This window comes from Hylobates moloch, unplaced genomic scaffold (assembly GCF_009828535.3).
Source record: "Hylobates moloch isolate HMO894 unplaced genomic scaffold, HMol_V3 SCAFFOLD_23, whole genome shotgun sequence".
NCBI lineage: Eukaryota > Metazoa > Chordata > Mammalia > Primates > Hylobatidae > Hylobates > Hylobates moloch.
In genome coordinates, this window is record NW_026652298.1 from 4,897,276 (window position 1) to 4,919,951 (window position 22,676).

Genomic DNA, 22,676 nt, shown 5'->3' on the forward strand with positions numbered 1-22,676 from the left:
CAAACAGATCTAAATTTAAAAAACAGGGAAAATAAAAATATATATTGACAAATTAACACTAATTTAACAGAAGAGTCCTAAACTCCCCTGGTATATACTATTCTACTTTTGAATTCTTAAAGTTTTTGTTTTGTTGTGTCAATTTTGGGGACATAGGGAATAGGTATGTATTAGTAAAAAAAATTCATGTCAAAGCAAAAAAAAATAATCAACCAATATTTGTTATCTGGCACATGTAGAACATATGAAGGAGCACCAAAAAATATAACGCATGCTCCCTCAAGCCCTCAATTTAAACTCCTCAGGATGTTAAAACCAAAACAACCAATGATTCAAACAGTAATAAAAGATTTTTTTAAACAGCTATAATAGTATAATAATACCAAATAGATGATACAGGCTAATGCCAAGAACTCAAACCCAGGTAACATCATTTCAAAACACTTCCTGGAGAGGTTAGGACTTGTGTGGGTGTGTAAAGGAAAAGGAGAGAGAAGCAAGAATTCAGATTAGAAGAAAAGCTCCAACAAGTCAAGAAATCACAAGACTTAGCCAAAGTCTTAATATAGGAGATGAATGGGAATTCACATTCAAAAGACAGAACCGTGAACTGATCAAGTTTGAAGGAATCTTAGCAGTGATCAAATCCAAATTCCTATCCTTGCAGATGTTGCAACACATCCAAGGTTACAGGGTGTATTTATGTCAGAGCCAAGGCAAGAACAGATCTCCTAACTTCAAGTCCTGGGCTCAGGACTCCTGAGGTTGAGGTCAAAGGTGTTTGGTAAGAGGGTGTCCTTGAGAGTTGATGAGCAGGGGACTGAGAGGATTAGCACAGGACTTTTAGATGTTCAACCTAGCAGTGGTGTGGAGTCAAGAGGATCAGTTCTAACACGATTACAGCAGACCGGCTGTCAGGCACACAGGATGTGACTAGGTGAAGCAAAAGAAAAGAGAGCAAAGGGTGAACCGAGGAAGCACAGAGCAGAATAATCAGGAGGTTCCCTGAGTAGGAGTTCAGGATAAGGATGAGACCATTAGGAGGGGAAAGGGATTCCTACAGAACTGATTTTTAGAGAGAGTAATATGCATGCTTAACATACTGCCTAGCATATAGTGAGATTTTAATAAGTGTTTTTCAAGTGAATGAGTTGTGTTTTCAATGTGTTGAGATTGAGCTAAAGACAGGAAAGTATCTCAAAAGGGAACTATCCTGAGGCAATCAGAAATATGAGGTTTGGAGTTGGGGAGAAAAGTCATATGGGAAAGAAGCAGAAATCTTTGCTGTAGATGTTATTCTGAATAAAGTAGTGAAAATGAATCTCTGGAAAGGGGTAAGAATGGGAGGAAAAAGAGGAGGGGGAGGAAGGGGACAGAAAGAAGAAAGCAGAGAAGAAAAGAAGTCGATCTCTGGGAAGCAGAGCAAGTAAAGCAATCTGCGAAAGAAGAACAGGAGAACAGGCATTCACACCAAGAAGAGTATTTCAACTTGTTTGATACTCATAAAAACCCCATGGAGAAGACACAGCCAACATCATCATCTTCACTTAGAAATAAGGAAACTGAAACCTAGAGGGGCTGGGTGCTAGTAGCAATTCCATACAGAGGCTGTCCCATCAGCTGCAGCAGAAAACACCCGGGTCTGGTCTGGACTCAAAGCCAGGTGCAGCACTCTGCCCCTGTGGCCTGGGGGAAGAAGGAAAGACAGTTCATACTCTTCCATGTTACATGGGCTGCTGCTCAGGATTGTAGGCAATGTAAGTTGGGGCCATGAGTCCCATCCCAGGATAAAGGGCTTTCCCACACCCACCAGGTTCAGAGCTGCCACCAACTGAGCCATGCTGGGAGACAGCAGTCAGGGCCGACTGGGACAGTTTTCTCCCTCAGTGCTCTTGCCCCTCTATCAGTGTCCTGTGGCTGCCATAACAAATTACCACCCATTGGGTGGCTTAAAACAACAGAAATTGATTCTCACAGTTCTGGAGATGGGAAGTCTGAAATCATGGGGTCACAGGGGCTGTGCTCCCTAGGGAGGCTCTCGAGGGGATTCCGTGCCTTGCAGCTATTGGCAGTCATTGATTTCTGGCCACATCACTCCAGGCTCTGCCTCTGAGACCACGTCTCCTCCTCTTCTGTGTGTCTGTTCTCCTCTGTGTGTCCCTCACAAGGATTCTTGTCATTGGATTTAGGGCCACCTGGATAATCCAGGATGATTTTATTTCAAGATCCTTAATGATATCCCCAAATGCAATATTTCTAAATAGGTCCCATTCTGAGGTTCCAGAGATTTAGCATGGGTATCCTTTAGGAGACCACTTATCAGCCTACCACACCCTTCATGCCCTATACTGTTGTTAGTTCTGTCCTCTCTGATCCACCCATTCCTGCGAATGACAGTGCCATGCTCCTGCCACATATCCCAGCCCTCACCCAGAAGTATCCCACTGGGCCCCAGGTTTCAATAAACTAATCAGATAAACTGAAGCAGCTTAATGAAAAAGCACCCAAAAAGCTCTCCCACAGAGCATGCATGAGCCGCACTTAGGAAATTCTGGAGACAATACTTCTCCTTCTGTTAAATGATTATTTGCCAAAGAACATTCTATGGCACATAACCCATGGGAGGTTAATAGGTATTAAAAATGAAAAGACTGTTTAATATTCATGCTAATTTGGAAGCTTTGAGTTAAGAAAATTCAACATTTCCTTATTTCATGATTTCTTTATTTTAGGACTACTAGAAGCATTACAAATGTTTTGGAGATGAGGCTATAATAGGCAGTACTTCTCAGACTTGTCTGACCACAGAGTTCTTTTAATTTGAGCATCTCAAGGGACTAGTGCTCCTTGGAAAATGCTTTGCAGTGATGATGAGCATTTTTTCATGTGTTTTTTGGCTGCATAAATGTCTTCTTTTGAGAAGTGTCTGTTCATGTCCTTCGCCCACTTTTTGATGGGGTTGTTTGTTTTTTTCTTGTAAATTTGTTTGAGTTCATTGTAGATTCTGGATATTAGCCCTTTGTCAGATGAGTAGGTTGCAAAAATTTTCTCCCAATCTGTAGGTTGCCTGTTCACTCTGATGGTAGTTTCTTTTGCTGTGCAGAAGCTCTTTAGTTTAATTAGATCCCATTTGTCAATTTTGGCTTTTGTTGCCGTTACTTTTGGTGTTTTAGACATGAAGTCCTTGCCCATGCCTATGTCCTGAATGGTATTGCCTAGGTTTTCTTGTAGGGTTTTAATGGTTTTAGGTCTAACACGTAAGTCTTGAATCCATCTTGAATTAATTTTTGTATAAGGTGTAAGGAAGGGATCTCACACCAGTTAGAATGGCCATCATTAAAAAGTCAGGAAACAACAGGTGCTGGAGAGGATGTGGAGAAATAGGAACACTTTTACACTGTTGGTGGGACTGTAAACTAGTTCAACCACTGTGGAAGTCAGTGTGGCGATTCCTCAGGGATCTAGAACTAGAAATACCATTTGACCCAGCCATCCCACTACTGGGTATATACCCAAAGGACTATAAATCATGCTGCTATAAAGACACATGCACACGTATGTTTATTGTGGCACTATTCACAATAGCAAAGAGTTGGAACCAACCCAAATGTCCAACAACGATAGACTGGATTAAGAAAATGTGGCACATATGCACCATGGAATACTATGCAGCCATAAAAAGTGATGAGTTCATGTCCTTTGTAGGGACATGGATGAAACTGGAAAACATCATTCTCAGTAAACTATCGCAAGGACAAAAAACTAAACACCGCATGTTCTCACTCATAGGTGGGAATTGAACAATGAGAATTCATGGACACAGGAAGGGGAACATCACACTCCGGGGACTGTTGTGGGGTGGGAGGAGGGGGGAGGGACAGCATTAGGAGATATACCTAATGCTAAATGACGAGTTAATGGGTGCAGCAAAACAACATGGCACATGGATACATATGTGACAAACCTGCACATTGTGCACATGTACCCTAAAACCTAAAGTATAATAATAAAAAAAAAAAAGAAAAGAAAATGCTTTGCAAAATCTGGCCCAATCCAACAGTGACTTTAATGATCAAAACTTTAGGCCAAAATAGGTGATGCTGACTCTATGAAAGGAGCCTGAGGCTAGGAGAATGAGGGAGGAAAGGAAGTCAGATATGATTCTGAATGCGTAGGTATTTGTGGGCACAGCTGAAATCAAACTAGATGGGTGGTCACTGCTCAAAGGACCAGTACTGCCTACGACTCAATGGAGAGCTGGAATTTCGGAAATGATCATGTACTCTGATACAAGGTTCTCAGCAGAAAGGAGTGTGAAAACACTATTCCGCTCCCAAGAGAGACATATTTAAGACACTTATTTTTCTACACACATCACTCCCAACACTCTCCTTTGTGCCTATGCACATGCGTGCGCATACACACACACACACACGCATACACACACACCACACACACACGCACCAGTAAAGGGTGCCTCCAAGGGGACATGGGATTGGCCCTGGGTGTGTTGTGACATAAAGAAGTTTACATTTATAAAGACAATGCAGGCCCCTTACTTTATAGGTGAGGGAAAAGATTTGGGGATACCAAATGTGTTGCCCAAGGTCACACAGCTAATTAATGACAGAGCCAGAACTAGGATCCAATTCAATGCTGTGACTATTCAGACCACACTCCAAACCCTGACGAAAGAATCTCTTTTTTTATGGAAGACCACTGTCTATTATCTAAAAAATAATAAAACCATATAAACGAAAAGCAACTTGATTCAGTTGTTTTAAAAGGATAAATATAGGAGATGGACACAGTGGCACACACCTGCAGTCCCAGCTACTCAGGAGGGTCACTTGAAGCAAGGTGTTTGAGGCTACAATGCACTATGATCAAGCTTGTGAATAGCCACTGCACTCCAGCCTGGGCAACATAGCAAGATCCAGCCTCTTAAAAAGAAGAGGATAAATATATAATAGAACATTACTCTAATGTTTTTATTTATTTATTTATTTTGAGACAGGGTCTCACTCTGTCACCCAGACTGGAGTGCAGTGTTGCAAACACAGCTCACTGCAGCCTCAACCTCCTGGACTCAAGTGATCCTTCCACCTCAGCCTCTCAAATAGCTGGGACTATAGGAGAGTGCCACCACGTCTGGCTAATTTTTGTAATTTTTCTAGAAATGGAGTCTCACCATGTTGCCCAGGCTGCACTAATGCTTTTAAATTATTAAGAAAGAAAAGTCTATTCAATAAATATAATAGGTAATAAATATGCCTTCACTCTTTTGTGTTATGATGAAGAGAAAAAGGGAAAAGGAATAACGTTGGGGGGAAATCCCAATCTTTTCTAAAGCATGTACTGAAAACTATCTTGACTTAAAAATTGGAAAGCTACTTCTAGAATTGGTTAGGAAAATGGCATTTGGATTGGATGCAAAGGCATTCTTGAAGTTTTTCTCTCACATCAGTGACAATCTTAATTTACCAGACAGTGGGAAATGTCGTCTTATCTCGGACAAAGGTCCTTTTTAGGGTTTATTTTCTCAAGTTCTAAGAATACAGACACTGAAAGCATGAAAATGTTGTCTTCTTTCTGCAACTATAGTCATAAATGAGACCACATATTGATACATGGAATGATGAAACCAGCCAAAAGCCAGATCTCACCCTATAAGCTAAAAAGCTACCTACTCCAACATCATTCTCAGTAAACTATCGCAAGGACAAAAAACCAAACGCCGCATGTTCTCACTCATAGGTGGGAATTGAACAATGAGAACTCATGGACACAGGAAGGGGAACATCACACTCCAGGAACTGTGTTGGGGGGGGGGAGGGGGGAGGGACAGCATTAAGAGATATACCTAATGCTGAATGACGAGTTAATGGGTGCAGCAAACCAACATGGCACATGGATACATATGTAACAAACCTGCACATTGTGCACATGTACCCTAAAGCCTAAAGTATAATAATAATAAAAAAAATTACAACTCTTGAGTAGGTGGGAATAATCATAAGTTACCTTTCTTCTGTGGTCAGGTGGATGAGGTCTCTTTAACTAAAATTTTCCCCCCAAAAAAAATCATGACTATGGTTAACAGGGTAACGCTTAGTAAAGGTGTGATCAGAATCTAGAATAGTTTTGTTCCAAACTTTGTGACCACAACCCACAGCCAAAACTACATTTTATGTAGCAACCCCTTACACAGGCACGTACGTGTACTACATAACTATAACAAAAGTTTCATAAAATACTATCTAATTTTCCATTTTCCCATCCTACACTATTCTATTTTACTTTTTATTGCTGATCTTGGCTCACTACATTCATAATCCAATGGTCATGACCCCCAGTTTGAAGACCCTGATCCAGATCTCAATCATCAGGTGTATGTCAAGAGTGCTGTTCTTGACCCACAATGGAAACACAGCCTCACAACGAAAGCCATAAAAATTAAATACCTAGGCCAGGGGACACAGCAGTGCTCCCTCAGTGTGTTCATGGAACAAATACTTCAAGATGCCCCCCACTACAGATTTCCCAAATGTGTTTGGGAAACAACAAATGCTATCATCTTCTCTTGGTGATGCACAATACACATAATCTATCCAAGCCTTTGGAAGGTCCCTAAGAAAGATAACACTGGCCAGGCGTGGTGGCTCATACCTGTAATCCCAGCACTTTGGGAGGCCGAGGTGGGTGGATCACCTAAGATCAGGAGTTCGAGACCAGCCTGGCCAACATGGAGAAACCCTGTCTCTACTAAAAATACACAGAAATTAGCCAGGTGTGGTAGTTGGTGCCTGTAGTCCCAGCTACTCGGGAGGCTGAGGCAGGAGAATCGCTTGAACTTGGGAGGCAGAGGTTGCAGTGGGCCGAGATGGTGCCACTGAACTTCAGCCTGGGCAACAGAGTGAGATTCTGTCTCAAAAAAAAAAAAAAAAAGAAAGAAAAAGAAAAAACCATTCTAGCTTAACCCCAAATTTCCAAACTTACTGACCACATGGCATGTTTTTGTATTAACAACTTCGTATGCATGTTTTGTATAACTGCTAAACACTTTTGAGAAATACTGTACGTAGAAGAAACTAATGGGTTAGAGATGAAAATGAGTGTCTAAGAGCTCAAAAGTAACCTCATCTCCAACTATAAGCATTTTAAGAGAAAAGGTTAAATGCACTCTTGGAAATTCTGTCTAATATTAATGAAAAAATTCACAAGGAGTTAAAACTAAAGTACTTATAGCTTGTAAGGACCAGAGAAACAAGGAAATACACCTGGTAAGTACATTCTTTATTCTAAGCATCAGCAAATTGATTTGAATATCCTATCACATGCCCCCACCTAGCTGAAGGCCCAACCTAGCTGCTGGAATTAGTTTTGTAAAGAACCAGATTTTAAGGCTTGATTTACAATACTTCTCTAATCTGAAAAGGTCCAGGGAATTGCATGTCTTTTGATTAAGAATATGAGGATTGACTCATGCTCTTCCTACACTTGCACCTGATCACCAAAATGGCTCTGCTAAAAGTTGCCTGTATTCTGATCCAGGCCACAGAGTGTGACAGCTGAAGAATACAAAGGTCATTCTGAGGCTGAGGTCCAGTCAGGCTCATCATCAGAGGCAGGAAGTCTATCTGATAAGGCTGTTTCATTATTGCCCATTAACATTCTCAGAATCTCCAAAGAGAGTCATGGTATTATTACCACCTAACATTGTATATATTTGTTTTCTGCATGTCTCCTCTCACAAAGGTGTAGGCTCCCTGAAGGCAAGGATATTGTCTCTCTTGTTCACCTGTGCATCCCCAGCACCCCAAAAAGTACCTCCCACATAATAGATGCTTCATAAATAAATAATCAATAAGTAAATCCCAGGGATTGGCCAGGAGGCCAAGTGGGTGGAGAGAGGAAAAAGATGGGATATACAATCAGAGTTCTACAAGAGATTGGATGCCGGTGCCCTGTTCTTGCATCGACCACCAGTTTTGTCTTTCTGTTTCCCTGGGCTGGGTAGGGGAGATATTCTACTCACCCTTGAGCCCCCTTTAACATTCTAGATTGCACAAAAGGGGATTTAAGGCCCAGAGGACAGGGCCTGGGTCTCGCTCCCCATCATGGGGTCTTTCTCTCAAGAAGTACCCAGTAAAAGTTTGTAGAACTAAGCTGAGAAGAATAGTGGTCTACCTTGAAAGGGCAGATGTTCACAGAGGAAGCTCATGATCATCAGTGGCCTCCTGACACATAATAATGTCTTGCCCTTTCAGATCGCCTTATCTTCCACCCATTCTACACTGCTGGTTTTTCTTCAAAATAAGATGATTTGTGATGCTAACTCGAGTTCAAAAGCTGCCCAAGATCACCACTCCATCATTCATATACATATGCAAGGAGGAGATGACTTAATTTAAAGTGATGAACAATCTTAGTCAAATTCAGAAACATTCAACTATACGTTCTCTGAGGTAGGGTGGGTGTAGGACTTTTTCCTCTGATGAAATATGTACTTAGAAAAACCAGAAGGAGAAAATCTTTCATTCAGGGCTTTTCTCCCAAACAACAGCTCACTTTGCTATAGGTGCATGACATTTTACTCACCCATTTGCTTACCAAAAAACCCACCTGACCTGGACACAGTGGGACAGGTCCACACAGTCACATCATTCTTGGGAGTACCTTGGCCAGTTGCAATCTCCTTTGTCTTAGGTAGCCAGATTAAGGAACAAATCTGTAATAATGATAAAAAATAGATAATTATTGCAATTTCTGACTCCTTATGAATATAGTTAAACTGGTTATAGGCAGTATGCACTGTCCATGACCCAACCTCCAGTACAGCTGGGGTAGGATGTTAAAGAAATTACAACCATTCTAGGAAAGTTTATCCCAAGGCAACAAAGGACCAAGTATACAAATAGGCTTAGGTGCAATAAATGGAAGAATTTAAGTGAACTGTGATCATTGGCCAGGAAGAGCCAGACTACTCTCAAAGTTCATGGTCAAAGCAGTGATGGGAAAGAAAGGAAATGTGAAAAAAAGAAAACACAAATTACATTAACTTTGAACTCACAAATGAAGAGGTTTTTACAATAAAAAGAAACTCTTGAGAACTCAAATTCCTTATGGACTCAATAGAGAAAGAGAGCTTGTTGGGGGCATAGGCTCTGTCGTAAACTATTTTCACAAGATTCCAGAAGATCAAAATGAAGATGAAGCCCAGAGGAGATATTAACCTGTGAGTTTGTGCTTGGAGTCTGGATGCTCTTCCCAGCATTTATATCCAAGATGTGTAAGCGTCCATCCTTCATTCCTCCTCCAATGGCAAGGACCCCAGACTGCCAGGGACACCAATCCATGGCCTTTAAAGTTTCACATAATAGCACAGACAGGTCAGCTTCAAAGAAGGTGCACTCATGAATGTGATGCACTTAGGTAAGCAGCAAGTCCCCAGGTCTGCACCTGTCACAGCTCTCCTGGGCCTGCTATCTAAAGGCAGGAGCAACTGCACCCTCCAGAGATTACTCCTCAGGGACTAGCGGTCACTTCTGGAAGGGAAGGTACCTAATACAACTCAAATGATGATAACAATTGCGGATTTTTTAACATAGACTATGTAATAACAGTTGAAAAACTACATGCAATACATCCTATGGGGCAAAAATCTGCTGCTGGAGTAGTTTACATGTGCCCTTGCAAATTGGCTCTGAAAATGCAGGCTTTCTCTGATTTGTCTACCTGTGTCCTTATGTTCTAGGTAGTGGTCAGATAAGAGAAAAGAGAACTATATGTGATTGCTCACAACTCAACAGTCTCAAGCACTTCAAATCTTAAGGCAGTTCAGAAAATAAAATTGCCTTCTATTTATTTATAATTATAGTTAATTCTAAAAAATAGGATTTAATATCACACATTTATATTGATAATTGAAACTACAAATAATAATCACTTTAAAGGACATTTTAACAAATACTACAGTTATATGTATCTGTGTATCCTTATCAATCATCTTGGTAACTACCTTCATTTTTGCATCTTCTCTTCTACACATAAAAATATTTTATAAAGTAGCAAACATAGTGTTTATACTATTTGATTATTTTCTGTTATTTTCACCTATCATATAAACAGTTTTCCATGTTTTAATATACTTTTCACAATTATAATTTTTAACAATCCCATAATATTCCATCATGTTATTGTATCCTGATTAATTTTTGTTCTGCTTATGCTGGATCTGTTTTGGTTTTTTGTTGTATTGTGGTTTGATTTGTATTGGGTTGGGTTGATTTTTTTTGGAAAGGAGTATTTTTTTTGTTTTTGTGCGTGTGTTTTATTTGTTGTTTGCTCTCGTAAAGTACACTGTAATGAATATATTCCACGTGTCTTTTTTTTCTGACAAATTTTTAAGTAAATTCCAAAGTTCAAAAGAGTTGACATAAAGTTTTCCAAGCAGTTATAACTTTTTACAGCACCAGCATCCAATGAATATACTAATTTCACCCTGGCTAAAGGTTATATGAAGTTAAAAATGTTATTTTACATCTAGTGAAATTAAAATAATTATAAAACAGATTATAAGGGTAATTTATTTTCTTCTTAGCAAGAATGAACCTTTTTCTGTGTATTTATGTTCCTCTAGCACTTCCCACCATGTGAATTTTTTGCCATTTAAGCACCTACATCTTAATGCTTTTCTTACAAGTTTGAGTCCATTTTTTGAAAACACACATCTGAATATACAATAGTTCCTCTCATTCTTCATTTAACCAACTTGCTAAATTTACCAAAGTTCTCCACTCCTTCTGTAAAAGATATTTACTCCTACCCATAGCATGCTAATCTTCTGTTCTCTAGAATGCTCCACGCTTCTGCTCCCACTAATTAAGCTGTAGGTTTATAGAGCCCACTGTGTTTTGCCAAACCTGTTTATGACAGGTGAACTTGTTATTATAACTGTGATTTCATCAAATTACATGTAAATGTTTAATTAAATCACCTACTTTATTTGGACTAAAGATGATTGTTACTTCTATGAACTAAATTAAACAATTTGGAAGCTTTTTTTTTTTTTTTTTTTTTTAAGACACAGTCTCACTCTGTTGCCCAGGATGGAGTGCATGCAGTGTTACCACAGGGGTCACTGAAGCCTCGATCTCCCTGGGGCTCAAGTGATCCACCTACCTCAGCCTCCCAAAGTGCTGGGATTACAGGCATGAGCCACTGCACCTGGCCTCACTCTATTTTAAAGATTCTGTGGCAGATTGTATTTTCCAAAGATAGCTACAACACTATCTTTCATCCAACAAGTCCTTCTAAGCCTTGCCCATTCCCTCCATCAATAGGTACAATCTAATTCCTCTACCTTTGAATCTGGGAGGACTTGTGACTAACCTGGAACCAATAAATGTGACAAAAGTGACACTGCATGAATTGCAAAATTGGGTTATATTAATAAAAGGTGTTACCGCTTTCACCTTGCTCTCTGAAGCACTGGACCTATTGCCCTGGAGCACAAACTCCAACTGGCTTGAGGCAACCATGTTGTGAGGAAACCCAAATCAGCCCACACAACATGAAGATGCTCTGGAATTACAAGAAGGAGCATGCGCAGCCAGCCGGCAAACAACTGGTCCAGCCCCCCACACTTTTAGCTTCCAATGCTGTCTGACTGCAACCTCATGAGTGATTCTGAGCCAGAACTGCTCAGATGACATTTTCCCAGAATCCTTACCCAGGAAACCATAAAAGATAATGAAATGATTATTGTTTTAAGCCACTAAGTTTTTGAGTAATTTGTTGCACAGCAACAGATAACCAGACAGATACTATAAATAGAAACCTTGAACAATGAAATATGGTTATAGTTCATACAAGAAAGACAATGATGAATTCTCATCAGCCTACCTACACTCAAAGTAAAGGCCTTGGTCTCATATGGTGAATTAATGTACAGTTTAATAAATCTGGTGAATGTAATGTTTTCAGTCAAAATAAAATATCTACAATATATATCATAAGTTAAAGTTCCCTGCTTTAATTGTCTTTTTCAAATAACCATTCTCCACCTCTGATTAGGCTGGAGAAGAGGGCTATTTCACAGAACACAAAATTTTGCAATTTCAAGAGGCTCAGAAACTCCCCTGAGCCCATGGACCCCAGTTTTACCATATGATGGATAATAATTTTTTATATTTATTAATAATCATTTTCTTAAATACCCTAAACTTCCAGATAGCTTTTATAACAAATATTTTGGCAAAACTAGAAGCTACACCATGAGAGGAATCACGCAGATGTCAACCTGCAAAGTCTACTCCTGCTCCACCAGTTGGTTAGCTGTTGACTGAAGAGACACGACTGGTGACTGTTCAGTGATTCCCCAGGTGCTGACTCCCAGGAGGCTTGGCTTTCTCTGGTTTCCGGAGACTTAGTGAAAAGGACTCCCATTTAGTAGTTTAGTGCATCAGATTTTTGACAAGGCATTTAAAAATGTAACTTGTCTTGTTTGGCTTGGGTTTTCAACTATTTTTTTGTTTGGTTTTGTATGTTGTTTTCAGACAGAATATTTTACATATATTTTGCCTACTTTTTTTCAAGTCATGAATACTGGGAATTTGGACCAATCATCATTCTCAATATCCTGTAGACATGAAAAACCACAAGCCAGGAATATTGGGCCAGCACAATGTAGTGGCAGCAGTCACTATATATTTCATCCTATATTAGGAAGCCCTGTAATAACTTTTAAATCCTCTTGTAATAAATTTGCTTACTGTTAATAAGGTAGAATCATTTCTTTGCTCTGTGAGCGACATATATTCTGGGACTATGTTGAGGTCAAGACATACATCTGTGTCACCAAGTCCTCAAGAAGGAAAGTATGGATTTTTTTTTACTAGAAATAAGAATTTAAAAGTCAGAGACATAAATAATTATGCAGAACATGGTGGAGCATTGATCTAACTCCACAGCACCCTGCCATCTTCTGACAGTGGGTCTCCTTTCTTACGTGTGAGCTTGGGACCCAGGCCTGTCAGTGTGCCCATCTCTCTGGCCACAATTATTAACTGAGAGATGAGAATGTGACCAAAGGCAGATTAGAGTCCTCCCTGGCACATTTCCACCAGAGCTATAAGGAAAGATGGCTTCTTATCCAGCGCCCATCTGGAAGAATCTGAATCTGAAGCTGCCAAGAGCCATCTTGCCCAGAAAATGAAGTCTGAAGGAAGAATGAAACCAGAGATAAGCAGAGCCAAGAGCTAAAAAGATGGGCCCAAATGACATTACTCAAAGCCTTAGATCCAGCTGATATTTAAAACCAGCTGTAAGTACCCAGGACTCCATAGTTACATGAAAAAAATAGATTTACTTTTATGCTTAAGCTTAAGTTTGACTTTGATTTCAGTCACCTACAACTAAAAGATCTGACCAGTGGAAAGTATAAATAGGGTTGTCTTTCAGGAGAGCGATTACAAACTCCAAAGCAAATTCTAGAGAAAGAAAAATCTCAAAATATTGGCTTAATCATTTTCTTTTTATATGTGAAGGATACCCAGTGGCCTCCGAGTAACAGGAAACCTAGAAATCTATTGGGTTTCTTACCTTGACTGCTGTAGCCTGGGGTATGACTTTCAGCGGCTGGCCCTGTGCACTGGCACCTGGATCGTGGGGCCATATTGTCAGCAGTCCATCACTGCAGCCGCTGGAAAGCAGTCTGCCATCCGGTGACCACTTCAGAGCACACACAGCTTGCTTGTGGTGAAGTGTTCCAACATGATGCTGGGCTACCCGAACATCGTGATGATAAACACGCCCCAGTCTTGACCCACTGCAAGTTTACGTAACAAAAAAATTAAGCCCTGTTGCTACATAAACATTTGAAAACATGGAGGAAAGCACAGTTCAAAGTAAAACTTCTGAAAGACCCCTAGGACAGATTCAAAACACAGGTGGAGATTCCTTGGGTTAATAAGGATGGAGTGTTCTGCCTGGAGGATTCTTTTCACAAGTGAAATTGATTTGTCTGGCAGAGTTTGAAGTCTAGATTTAAAAATATCCTTTGATAGATGTTTCTAATGACTTTAATCTGATGTAGGCAGCGATGGAAAAATAAGCTGAGAAGATTACCAGATTTTCCCAAATAGTAGTTTATATATGGGACCTAGGAAATATTAATACTTTTCTGCAACTTTGAATATTTCAGATTATCTCAATTAAATGGTTTCAGTATATATTTATAGTAAAATGTTAGACACAGAAAAAGGAAATAAATTTCTAACAGGTAGATTCCTATTAACCTATAGATCCATTCTTAGTTTTGCTAAAGGTACTAATATGTAAAAGAAGTTTAAAACCAATTGAATGTCACAGCAAACTGCAATATGATTCCTAATCAGTGGATAATGTCTCCATTCATGCTCAGTGGTGTGAATCTAAACAACCAAAGATCACATCACTTTTTCAAAGATAATGAACTCTTTCTGGATTAATTTAATTTTCTCTAAGGAGTAAGTAAATGATGTTCCACAATTATTTCAGACATTTCTCAAAGTCCAGTGTCACACTGTTTAAAACTATGCAATGCTGAACAGCATTGTGATTAACAATATGGGCTCTGGAGCCAGAACAGCTGGGTTATTCCAACTCTGTCACTTACTAACCATGTGACTTCAGGCTAGTGTCTTAGTTTACTCATTTGAAAAAACAAAATTGAGGGTAAGAGACCACCTTATCACGTTACTGCAGTGATTAAAATGAAATTACACACATAAAAAGTATAGCACAGTGCCTGGCACAGAGTAGTCTGAAAATGTTAGCTGCTATTATCATAAGAAAGGATCTGTTCATTTTCCTCGTGGATAATAAAACTAAACTTTAACAATGCAGATTAGAAAAGGAGCTTGAGTACATAATTGACTGCAATAACGAAGTTGTTTTAAGTCTGGCCAAAAACAAGATATTCAAGTCTCAAGTTTACATCAAATTACTTAAATACATTTTAAAAGTCTTTGGGATGGCCAGGCACGGTGGCTCACACCTGTAATCCCTGCACTTTGGCAGGCCAAGGCGGGCGGATCACAAGGTCAGGAGTTCGAGACCATCCTGGCCACCACAGTGAAACCCCATCTCTACTAAAAATACAAAAATTACCCAGGCATGGTGGTGGGTGCCTATAGTCCCAGCTACTCAGGAGGCGGAGGTTGCAGTGAGCCGAGATCATGCCACTGAACTCCAGCCTAGGTGACACAGCGAGATTCCATCTCAAAAAAAAAAAAAAGTCTTTGGGATTTATCTAACTTAAGTCTACCTTAACCTTAAGAACTACAATATGAAAATGAATGGCTATGGTTAAAAGCAATATATATTTAGACCAGTTATGTAGGCTCATAGGAAAAAGTCACTTAATTTTTCTGGTTAAAAAGAAGCAGTTAAACTAAATCACTAGTTCTCAAAGGGATGTATCATCAGCATCACTTGGGAAATGAGAAATGCCAATCATCAGCCCCTCAAGACCTAATGAACCTGAACTCCCTCAAGTGAAGCCAGCAATCTGCGTTTTGAGGAGCCCTCCAGGTGATTCTGATGCATGTTCAAGTTTGAGAACTACTGAACAGGATAATCTGTAAGGTTCCTTCTGCTCTAATTTCTGTGGGTCTATGAATTGGAAATGTGCCCCAGAGAGCTTAACGTATCCCATAGTGTAGATACTGATAGCAATAAATACTTGATTTCAGCAAAATATCCCTTTAGTACCTATTACTTAGCACAGAGAAACCTTTTGCTTGAAGGGAGTTTCACATTTTACCTGAACAATTTAGTGCATCCCATGCAGAAGGCACACATGGTACATGTGGCCACCAAGACACTTACATCACCAGCAGATCTGAATATCTGAGAGGGTGGGATCATACCTGATATTAAGTCCAATGGCCTATTTTATTTTTGATTGGTTTAGGTTTTGAATATTATAATTGTTTACTCAGGCCCCATCATCAATTGTTAATACAAACATAACTGTCTCCAACAAGACGCTTCTTACCTGCTGAGGATAAAGTGATTCCAGCTCAGAGCCCCAACTACTGACAAATGACCAAGCATATTTCTCAGCCGCTGTTTAGTTACCACATCCCATAACTGAAAAAATGAACAAGGAGAGTTATGTAGCATTGGAGTTTTCACAGCCCATTGTCTTCTCAAAGGCCTGAGAGCCAATTACTGTTGATACTGTTAGTTTTTGTACTAAGTGACAAACCCAGCACCTCTAGCCAGCAGTTCTCAATTCTGACTGTGTATTAGGATCAGCTGGGGAGTCTGTAACACTATGGATGCTGATTTAGTTGGTAGAGTAGAGCCTGGGGATATATGGCAGTTGTTTTAAAGCTCCCCAGGTGAATTCACTGTGCAGCTAAGAGTTGAGAATTATTACCACATTTCTAGCTCCTTCTAAATTGTAAGAATTCCAAATCTGGAAATCTACCCACAGTTACCAACAAATGTATTAATAAGATGTGGGTACCCGGACACTTCCTAGAATCAGTAATTCCACTTACTGCTAAGAGACTCCCTTCCTGCCAGCTACAGATAATATTCTGATCCACATGGGGAATGACAACTTTGGTGTAAGAAGAAATCATGACATAGACTTCACAGCATTCATTATCACTGCAGAGATGAGAAAGCAGTGAGAGAGCTATCTGTGGCCCTCCTAAATCATTTGCACATGAGTGATATTGTTTATTCTATTGGTAATAAATAATAATAATGAGAAATTAGATAGATTTATGGAAATTTGATAAACCCCTATCTCAAGGAGCCTATCAGAAAAAAAAAATTCACTCATTTTCTATAACTGTACTCCTAATCACGGCTTCAGGTGAAAAGGAGAACTGAAAGTATCTTCCTCTCTCCAAAGCTCCAAAAGTGGAGATTATACAAGCCCAACTTTAGTTTCAGAGAAAATATATTTTTAAATATGACAGAAAGATTGTAGTGGGAACTAACCAGAGTATCCTTAAGTTTTCATTAGAAACCATTCAGTAAAAAAAAAAAAAAAAAAAAAAGGAGAATGTCATCTCCTTTTATTCCCCATACTTCAAGAGCCACATCTAGTTTCTCTATTTTACACTAACTTGTTATTAAAAGTCAATTACAGTGTAATAATACACAGAGAACATGATGAGAAAAAAAAAAAACTGGCCAGTACTTGCACTTCTCCCTCGCTGGTGCCAACTGCCAGGCAAGTTCCCTCTTTTATCCAGGACACAGAAGAGATATAGTTACAAGTGAGACTTAAGTCTATGTTTTCAATCCCATTGCGGTTCTCCCCATTCCAGATGTATACAGCAGAGCCCAGGGCTATGGCAACAAGATTCTGAAAACTCCAGTCTAGGATATTCAGATCTATAAGAAAAGCACTTCAAATTAGTATAATTATACAGCCAAATGAAAACATGTTCAAATAAACAACTTTATAGGTAGGGGAAAAAGACTAATACCATCCCCCTGGTTAGCTGGAAAACGGAAACATGGAACCAAGAAAATCCTTAAAAGTTCAAAAATGAAAACTGGAGTAGAATCTGGTGTCAACACTCACAGTCTAATAAGCAATAATGCTTATTATTAACACTGAAATATACTTATTTAGAGCCATTTAAAGAACTTGGCAGATTCATCTACCATTATTAGTACATGTAGACTTCGTTTAACAGATCAGTAAAAATTAAAAGCACATAATTCTTATGGAGACACCCTTGGACCTAGAATATCTATATGGGAGATGCCACCATCATTTCTACCCAAAAACACCACCCAGCTAGAAGAGGTGGTGGTTCATGTATGATACCTACACGTTCTCAACAGTATTCTATAGCTTATACTAATAAGAAATCTTTGACTGCTAAGAGAAAACATATTTGTATGACCATTTATTAAAATATAAAATAAGATTTTCTTATCAGTCAGAAACTCCTGACATGTATCAGTATAAAACTAAGTAGCACACCAGTTCCCCTACAGTAGTTAAAACCCCTACAATACATTCCCTCCCCATGATAAATATAAACTCTAAATGAAATATAAAAAACAAACACCTGGAGACCCTGGAGAGTAAGGAAAAGCAGTAAACTAAGTAAGGGAGTCAAAATTTGGAGAAGCAAGCTGGCGGGGGGGGTGAGTTTCCCACTTTTCTTCTTCCACACCTTTGCCCTGAGGACAGGCCCCAGTCATGGAGTGCCAGCGAAGACTCTGACAAAAAGGCCACCATCTTTCTGGTCAGAGAAACCATGGAAAAGAGCCTGAGGCATAGAACTGATACCAGTATGAGGGGAAAGTCCTAGACACGGGAAAGCCAAAAGAAAGAGATCCTCTGAGTGTGAGTGTATTAATTCACACACATCTCAGCCTTACCCCCAAATCATCTACATGCAGAAGAGACTCAAATCAGCTTAGCAAAGGCTTTAAGAAATGAACTGAGATTTGAAACATCCATACAAGTCTCAGCCTAGGCTCTGATCCACATATATGAGATACAGACCCAAACCAGCATGGTCAAAGTTTAAGAAACTGATCTAAGATTTGGAACACCACCCACAAGTGGCAAGACAAAACTTAAAATGTGAACCCAACTAGAACAAAAACATCAACCAGAACAAAACATCAACATTCTCCACGGGACCCAGTGACTATAACATAACATCTACAATATCCAGACACAATTCAAAATTACTGGATAAATGTAAAGGCAAAACATAACCAACAGATGAAAACTCCAAGGTGACCTAGGTAGCATTGGAGTTTTCACAGCCCATTGTCTTCTCAAAGGCCTGAGAGCCAATTACTGTTGATATTGTTAGTTTTTGTACTAAGTGAAAACCCAGCACCTCTAGCCAGCAGTTCTCAATTCTGACTGTGTATTAGGATCAGCTGGGGAGTCTGTAACACTATGGATGCTGATTTAGTTGGTAGAGTAGAGCCTGGGGATATATGGCAGTTGTTTTAAAGCTCCCCAGGTGAATTCACTGTGCAGCCAAGGGTTGAGAATTATTACCACATTTCTAGCTCCTTCTAAATTGTGAGAATTCCAAATCTGGAAATCTACCCACAGTTAGATTAGAAATTATCAAAGACTTTAAAGCAGCCATTATATTCTCCATGAAGTGAAGAAAAACACACATGAAATGAATGAAAATTCATATGAATCTTTATACGAAGCTTTAACAGATAAACAGAAAAATCAAAAGCATTTTCTAAGTAAAGAAAATAGAAACCATAAAACAAAGCTCTAAAATGGAAATCAAATATACAAAAACCATAAAATACAAACTTTAAAATGGAAAAATATAATATCTGAAAAATTCCTTGGATATGCTGAATAGCAGGATAGAGGTGATAGAAGAAAGAGTAAACTTGAATATAGATAACAGAAATTATTCAATCTAAAGAATGTGGAGAAAAAATTTGTTAAAAAATGAAGCCTCAGCGAATTGTGGAATAATATCCAAAAATCTAACATATGTGTAAGTAGAGCCAGGTCTTAGAAGCAAGATAACAAGATGACCATGGGGTTCTCACCAGATACCATGGAGGCCACAGTCAATGGAACAACATCTTTTAAATGCTGGGGGTAGGGAGTAGTGGTGGATCTTTCAACCCAGAATTCTACATCCAGCAAAAATCTCATAAACTGGAAGATGGAAAATCTAACAGAAGTCTGTGCCAACAGACCTGATCTGCAAGAACTGCTAAAGGAAGCTCTTCAGGCTAAAGGGACATTATATGAAAGAGAAACTTGGATCTTCAGAAATGAAGGAGAACACTGAAATTGGTAAATATTTAGGTAAACACAAGAGCCATTTTTTCCTCTTAAGCTATTTAAATACTTTCTAAATTTTAAAACGTTTACAATTGGATGGTTTTCAGTGTATGTAAATATAAAATGCATGACAGGCCAGACACAGTGGCTCACACCTGTAATCCCAGCACTTTGGGAGGCCAAGGTGGGAGGATCACTTGAGCCCAAGGAGTTCAAGACTAGCCTGGGGAGTAAAGTAAGAGCCCATCTCTACAAAAAATCAGAAAATTACCTGGGCATGGTGGTATGTGCCTGTGGTCCCAGCTACTTGGGAGGCTAAGGCAGGAGGATCACTTGAGCCCAGGAGGTAGAGGCTACAGTAAGCCTCTACAGCCTCCAGCCTGAACCACTGCACTCCAGTCTGGGTGAGAGAGTGAAACCCCCCCTCAAAAAACAATAACAAACAAACAAACACATGACAACTACAGTAACCTAAAAAGCAGTGGGGAGTTTGAGAGACCTATGTGATTGCAAGATGTTTACATATTGTGTGAAGTGTACAATAGTAACTCTATATAGACTAAGAAAGTTTAAATTACATTGTAATCCCTAGAACAATGACGACAAAACACAATACAAAGAGATATAGCTAAGATCAATTAAAATAGAACAGAAGTAAAAAAAGAAAAGATGTCCAAGGAATAGGCCTTGGGTACTTCAACATTTAGAGGTCAGGGAAATGGAAGAGAAACACAAATCAGCAAAAAAGGATGAGAAAGAGTGAACAAAAAGACACTCTTGGACAAAACCCAAAAGAGTGGGATATCAAGAAGGAGGGATTGATCAGCTGTCTCAAATATAGTTGTTAGGGTTCAGTATGAAGTCTAAGAAGTAACTGTTGGATTTAACAATGAGGAGTTCTTTGGTAATGTTTGGAAGAGTAGTTTCAATTGAATGATGAGACTTAAAACTTGACTAGAGTAGATTTGAGACAATATGGGGAGAGAAATAGAAAATTATAAGTATAAAGATCTTTCGAAAGTTTTACTGTCAAAGGAGGAAAGAAAGAGGGCTGTGCGTCTGGGCATGGTGGCTCATGCCTGTAATCCCAGCACTTTGGGAGGCCAAGGCAGGCAGATCACTTGAGGTCAGGAGTTCGAGACCAGCCTGGCCAATATGGTGAAACCCCCTCTCTACTAAAAATACAAAAATTAGCCAGGCATGGTGGCACATGCCTGTAGCTACACGCCCAGCTACTCAAAAGGCTGAGGCACGAGAATCGCTTAAACCCAGGAGGCAGAGGCTGCAGTGAGCCACTGCACTCCAGCCTGGGTGACAAAGCAAGACTCCGTTTCAAAAAAAAAAGAAAGAAAGAAAAAGGGCTGTGGCTTAAAGGAAAAATGGGAACAAAAGTTGTTACTTTTTAATATGAGTATAACGGTTTTTTAACATTTTTTGAAAATGCATCCTTCTTAGTTGGTCATGACAATACATTCTCTTGGAGAAGGAGCTGAAGGAATAGGGAGATAGAGAACTGTTCCCTTTACGGATTTTGCTTTTTCCAGCTCATGCCTCTTTGTAGATATTCCATGGAGCCCAGGCCCCTTCCCTCTGCTCCTCTCTCCCTCACCTAGGGAGCTTACACTGGCTCCTGGCTTCAATCATAATCATCTGACCTATGGGCTAGTCCATCCTCTTTCAACTACCAGCATTCGTTTCAAATAATCTGCCAAGCTTCTTCTATGTCTGATTGTCTCCTTTAAAATAATATTCAAGCATAGTCTTTCCTCTCCAAGTCACCTCCTCTGCCAATCTGTCTTCTCAGTGATACCAACCTTCTCCTGCTTCAAAAACTTTCAATAATCATGAATTCATTTCTCATCCCATTTCTTTTCTTCATGGAGGAAAAATAAGCCTTTACTCTTTGGCAGCTCTTTCCTACTAAGTGCATTCTGCATACTCTGCCATGAATTTTCCTTTGATGTTTCTCTTAGTCAACAACTCCCAAAACAAATCTAAATTTCTGAATTTGAATTTTTCTCCATAATCTGTACCCACCTATTCACCAGTCCCCAATGTATTTTCTTCATTGCCATTAAATATCATTAATTACCAACATCCTGCCTTCTTCATGCTGTTAACAATACCAAAAATGGTCCTTCTCCTCTATACCTTTCCAAGTTCTAACAATCTTTCAAGACCCAGCTTAAGTATAAATATCTCCACAACGTCTTTCTGGACAACACTGAAGCTCACTAAGCTCCTTCTAGTCTTTATAGCTCCTTATATCCCACGATTTATTATTTATAATCTACTTTGGCATATGGTATCAGTTCCATGTCACTTAGTCCTGTCCTCCAAACTAGATTACAAGCTGGGCACATAACAAGTAGACTCAATGCAGTTGTTTGACTGATTCGATTTACATATAATACATATACATATACATATACATATACGTATACATAAAATGTATATACAATATACATAAAATGTATATTTCCCACACCATGCCAATATTAACAATACCCATCCCTGAATATGAAAGTTGCACCAGGAAAAGCTAAGTATATTAGCCATATTTGGATGTTACACTATTTGGATATGAGGCATAAAGTCCATCTGGTTTAATCAAATTTCAAGTTTATACCAGAGCACAGGATGCATTTTGTCATTTCAACTTTTAATTCCCAATCTAAATGATAACTTACAGTAGTCATTTCGAAGACCAGTAAGATGAATCTTCACCTCTGGTTGGATTATGGAATCGTTTATATCACCGGACCTTTTAAGATGGAAGGATTCATCTCTGACTCCATCTTTGCAACCTACAAGAAACAAACACTTCTACACAGCTCTATGATCCTGAAAATATAATATTTAT

At 39.3% G+C, this 22,676-nt stretch overlaps 1 protein-coding gene across 1 annotated transcript in view; it reads right to left on the reverse strand.

The window, feature by feature from the left end:
• Positions 1-333: 333 nt before the first annotated feature.
• Positions 334-22,676, reverse strand: part of CDC20B (cell division cycle 20B) — a 64,013-nt gene continuing 41,670 nt past the window's right edge. The window contains exons 8-14 of the mRNA XM_032144918.2: positions 22,504-22,620; positions 17,207-17,403; positions 16,043-16,137; positions 13,606-13,831; positions 9,237-9,362; positions 8,626-8,731; positions 334-1,686 (exon numbers count right to left, since the gene is read on the reverse strand). Coding sequence (XP_032000809.1) covers positions 1,586-1,686; positions 8,626-8,731; positions 9,237-9,362; positions 13,606-13,831; positions 16,043-16,137; positions 17,207-17,403; positions 22,504-22,620 — 968 coding nt within the window. The 3' untranslated portion in view covers positions 334-1,585. The remainder of the gene's footprint in view (positions 1,687-8,625; positions 8,732-9,236; positions 9,363-13,605; positions 13,832-16,042; positions 16,138-17,206; positions 17,404-22,503; positions 22,621-22,676) is intronic.